Source organism: Miscanthus floridulus, chromosome 2 (assembly GCF_019320115.1).
Source record: "Miscanthus floridulus cultivar M001 chromosome 2, ASM1932011v1, whole genome shotgun sequence".
In the NCBI taxonomy this organism is placed as follows: Eukaryota; Viridiplantae; Streptophyta; class Magnoliopsida; order Poales; family Poaceae; genus Miscanthus; species Miscanthus floridulus.
The window spans coordinates 109,140,263-109,145,379 of record NC_089581.1 but is presented as its reverse complement, the minus strand read 5'-3'; the positions used below and the strand labels follow the sequence as shown (position 1 = coordinate 109,145,379).

The following is a 5,117-nucleotide window of genomic DNA, read 5'->3' as shown; positions in this document are numbered from 1 at the left end:
GAATGGTCACTTTTGATTCCATCGAATCACTAGCCATTATCTTCAAAGATAATGCAACTTGTGTTGCTTGGATGTAAACATGTTATATATGAGCAATATCACTATATTGCCTTATATAAATGTGTTATTCTCACGAAAGTGAGGAGATAAACACCTTGCAAAATAAATCAAGTGATAACTCCACGAGATTTATTCACAAAGTCCCTACCAATTTCCACATTTCACAATGTGTTATTAAGATTGGTACGCAATGACTTTGAGAGTTGCAAGGTTCAGACTCCTCTTGAAACTATATAACATGTTCAAAACATCATATTGTACTTTTTTCCTCTATGAGTTTTTCTTCACATAGGTTTCTCATAGAAGGTTTTTAATGAGGCAATATCAATACAAGTTTATATGTCATATCTCTTATTTTCCCCACCGGGGTTTTTATATGGAGGTATCTTAGACATATACATGTCATATCTTCTGTTTTCCCCATAGGGGTTTTTGAGAAGGTATTAAAGACATATAATTACAATTATGATCCTCAGATCATATTTATAATGTTCTCTAAACTTGGTTATGGATTTTCCTTCCTAGGTTTCCCATATTAGTTTACAATGAGACAATAATCAGCATATGACATATCATTTTCTCCTTATTTTTTCCATTGAGTTTTTAAGGAGTTTTAATGGCATATCCACACATATTTTTCCTTATTTTTCCCACAGGGTTTTTGGAGAAATTATCCAATACATTGATCTAAGTGATGGATGACGCTATTGATCAAGGGGAGTGTTGTGAATCACTTTATTAGTGATCAACCGCTCTCTTAGAAGGCACCCCTTCAAAAGTGTCCTTTCACATGTATATATATGTACAATCATGTATCAATGAATGAAAAAGAGTTTCCACTCTCATTTGTCTCTTAGAGTCTCTTGCTTTACATCAAAGACACTTTACACTAAACAAAATGTCGACATGGAGGTTGGGGCAATACGAGCGCTCATGAAGGCCTAAGAAGAAAGTTTGACTAGCGACTATAGTGGTGACGGTGGCAAGTACCATCATTGTGAGGCAAGGTCACTCGGACAAGAGTTGAAGAAGAGCGCGACTATTATAGGTGACGGGGTCGCAAGTGGTGACGATAGAGATGCGCTCTAGTCGGGTGGGCAGTAACCGTGGGAGGGCGGGTGAGAGAGAGAGATAGTATGTGGACGAAGAAAGGCATGAGTGCAGCAGAAAACTAACACAATAACACATGCTTTGAATTGCGACTGCAATGGTAGAAATGACTTGCGTGAACTTTGCCACTTGATCAATCATTTATCCAAATCTACTCTCAGGCTGTGCAAAGCGTGCGTCGTCAGAGATTCATCATCAACAGGTCATGCATGGAGCTGGTCTTGGGTAAGCACTGAGTCATTCCATCTATCAGTTTACCGTCTCAGAGCAGTGATTCGATCGTTCGCGTAAAACAAGTCTCAATGGAAGTGGGGATAGATTCTCGTGGCATCACAAGACGACAACATGAGGTTCACCATCACGCTTGACATCCACGCATCGCATCGCATGCATGCAGCTCCATCCTACCTCGACCGGAGTCTATATTATCTACATCAACGCCTCCTTTCCCTCCGGCTTCAAATTCCTCCCTTCCCCGCTAAGCAATTCTCCTCCCTACTAGTCGCCTCTCGCCGTCTCAAACCGCCAACTGAACGGAACAAGCACAAAAGATACCACGACCACCTCGACGGATCACCCAGTCCGCGATCCACACGGTGACACCGTGACAGCAGCATCCGTGGGTGGGGGTGAGAACCAAAAGAGAGCGGGCCGAGAGGAATTGATACACCGCAAATAAAACCGAGGCAGAGCCCAAATTTTATTTGGTGCTGAGGGAACAGAGCATCGACCGCTGCACGCACCCCCACCACTACGACGAGCGGAAAGCAGCGATCGCGGCGGCAAAGCGAAAAGCTTAAAAGAGGCGGCGCGTCACGTTGGGCGCCTCTCCTGCCTTCCCCTTTTCCCTTCTAGATTGATCGATGGCAGCGCAGCAGCAGGCCGCCTCCGTGCTGCAGAGCTTCCCGTTCAGGGCGGCCGTGCTCGCGCTCTGCGTCGCGCTGCTGCCGCTGCTCCCCGCGCAGGCGCCCGACGTCGGGGCCGGGGGAGCCGGCCAGGCGTTCCTCGCCAAGGCGTGGGAGCTGCTGCACCTGCTGTTCGTTGGCATCGCCGTCTCGTACGGCCTCTTCAGCCGCAAGAACAGCGCCGACGATGATGGAGGCCCCGGGGCTGCCGCCGCCGCTGCAGCCGCAGGAGAGAAGGACGCTGCTGCCGCGGGGCCGGAACCTGCCAAGGCGGACGCGAGGTACGCGTGGCGGATGTTCAGGGACTCGGTCGCGCCGTTCAATGACGACGACGACGGCGGCGACGTGCTGGTGCCGGACAGCCCTCCCGGTGTCGGCGGCGGCGGCGGGGGTGGCAGGGCAAGCTCGTGGCGCGCGCTGCACCGGCCCGTGGAGCCCGTCGTCGTCGTATCCACTGGAGGCGGCGGGGTTCGGATCGGGCAGGCCGCGGACGCGCAGCCGCCGCTGTCGCTGCCCGTCCGGACGCTGAAGCCGCAGCCGGCACAGGACGCCACCGCGGGGGATGTCGAGACGCCGCGCGCGCGGCCGCGTCGGAGCTCTCGGGACTCGGCGGCCGGCTGCGCCCGCGACGAGACCGTGCTCCCTTCGCCGATCCCGTGGCGGTCGCGGTCCGGGAGGCTCGACGCGCGCCGACCCGCGTCGCCGAGCCCGTCGCCGTCCCCCAAGAGGCTGTCCCCGACGTCGTCCTTGTCCAGGGAGACGCTGACCAAGGCCAGCGAGGAGGAGTACTACGCCAAGGCCAAGCGGAGGAGGCCGTACAGGTCATCTTCCATCTCCTCCTCACCGCCGGCGCCGCCTCCGCCTCCTCCTCCGTTCCTCGTCCACGGTTACCACCCGGCGACCGAGCGCCGGTCGGCGGCAGCTAAAAGCTTTAAGGAGGAGCTGCAGGACCACAGCATGAGAGGCCGAGGAGAAGATCACTACTCGCCGAAGACGAGCAGCGTCAGCATCTCGACGTACAACAGCAGCAACTCCTCGCCAGCGAAGCCAAGAAGCTCTTTTGACGGCGGCTCCTCCTCGTCAGTTTCGGTTGGCAAGTCAGTGAGAACGTTCAGGGCAAGGGAGCCAGCAGCTTTTCAAGACCAAAGCCAAGAACTGCCTGACGACGCCGGTGATGGTCGTGACGCGCTAGACGTGCACGGATCAGAGGAGCCGTACGGCTACAGAGCTTATCAATCCATTCCCAGGTTCCAGTACGAGAAATCAGGGAGCGACCCTATCCTGGGCGGTGTGGCAGTCTCCTCGGATGAGACCGAGAGCAGCGACGATGATGGTGACCACGACGTCGGCGGCGGCGGGTACTCGACGAGGGAGTCCACGCCGGAGGTGGACGAGAACGAGGTGGACAAGAAGGCAGAGGAGTTCATCGCCAGGTTCAGGGAACAGATCAGGCGGCAGAGAATCGAGTCCATAAAGAAGTCCGCGGGGCCGCGCGGCGTCAAGCACCACGGCAAGTAGCCCGCCGGCCGGCTGTTATGTTTTACTGTAGTTTTTAAGTAAAGTAGTTGGTGCCCACAAGCCAGAGATGCTGCATATGATAGTTGCCAAGAACCACTTGTAAGCATTCATGTAGGTGATGAATGCGAGTGTATTTTCATGCAAGCTGTAATTGCATTTTTCGGCTAAGAGAGATCGATCGACTTCTGCGATCAATGTCTTGGTCGTTTACAAGACCTCTCTAGCAGTTCCCAATAATTTCTCTCTAATATTATTTTTATCAATTTTTGGAGAGCTATTGCAGCAGTACCATGATATATATCCCCTTCAATACCATACGTATGTAAGGTGGGTCTCACAAGAGTTTAAGGCCTCAACGGGGATTTTATGTCACTGTTTCCAAGACTCGTATGTGTTGAAAACATTGCAGACAAGTTTCATGAAACTTATTTCATCCCATAAAACTTTTATTTTATATTTGTTCATCAATACTATCACATGAGCTTATTTAACGCATGTGAAACTCTCCTGAAACCCACATTGAGAGTGACCTAAGAGAAAAGATGGCTGAAAAATGATAATTAGAGTGGTCCCTATGGTACTGGGAGAGTTGTATCTCTTCTTTTATTTGAGAGGAGCCGTGAAAAATATTAGTGACCAACAAAAAAAAAAGTGAGAGGTATTGGAGAACCGGTGGAGCAAGAAAAAACATAGTTGTCCTCAATTTGATAGTTTTATGGGATAAAGGGAGATATTGAAAAACTCCTAGAGATGCTTTAATATAACCGTCTCAAATCGGTGTAATAAACGCAATGCGTGAATTGGTGTCTAACTAGCCACCCCGCCGAACTAGAGAGTGGATTTTCCACATGTATCTGTGGCCACCGGCCTATCTTGGCCGTAGGAACATTCCCGGCGTTACGATTCGTGCCAAAAAAAAGCACAAGGTCAAGGGTTAATATGGTTACAGGGTTTGTTGCTCCTGTCATTCAAAAGTGCAAGGGCAATACACGACAGCGGCACCAGAGCTTGGCAGCACTTGGCGTCGGCGCTCTCCTGCTTTGAGTAGCGGCACTAGCGACGTCACGGACATCACGACGGCCGTAGCTGCACACCACACCAGCCCACACCCATTACTCGCCTGCGAGGAGGAGGCACCTGCCACGAGATGCCTCGACGGCGAGTATGTACACGAAGCCTACCATGGCATGGCGAGAAAGGCCATTGATGTGCTCGGGAGCACAACTACTAAACTCCAGAGCATCCCACACCCCGGGGCTTGTCGGCTTCGCCTTGGGCTCTGGCTTCACGGTGGTCGGTGGTGCTGCTGTGGTGGTCGGAGAAGAGGATGGGGATGAGGTGGTGGCTGTTGTCGTCTCCTTGATTGGCTCAAGCTCAACGTCCTCGCTCTGGGCACTCACGACCAAGCTGCGCCGGCTTGGCGTGAGAGCAGACTTCGTGCCGTACCAGGAAGGTCCGAAGGTGCCGCAGTGCTGGCACGCTCGTCATTGCTTTGCTGGCGAAGGGAAGGGAGCTTATGGAGGT

The 5,117-nt window shown here is 52.1% G+C and overlaps 1 protein-coding gene across 1 annotated transcript; it reads left to right on the top strand.

The window, feature by feature from the left end:
• The first annotated feature begins 1,647 nt into the window (after positions 1-1,647).
• LOC136539337 (uncharacterized) lies at positions 1,648-3,807 on the top strand. Its single transcript, XM_066531291.1, has one exon. The coding sequence runs from the start codon at positions 2,034-2,036 to the stop codon at positions 3,591-3,593; it is 1,560 nt and encodes a 519-aa protein (XP_066387388.1). The 5' UTR covers positions 1,648-2,033; the 3' UTR covers positions 3,594-3,807.
• Positions 3,808-5,117: the final 1,310 nt, after the last annotated feature.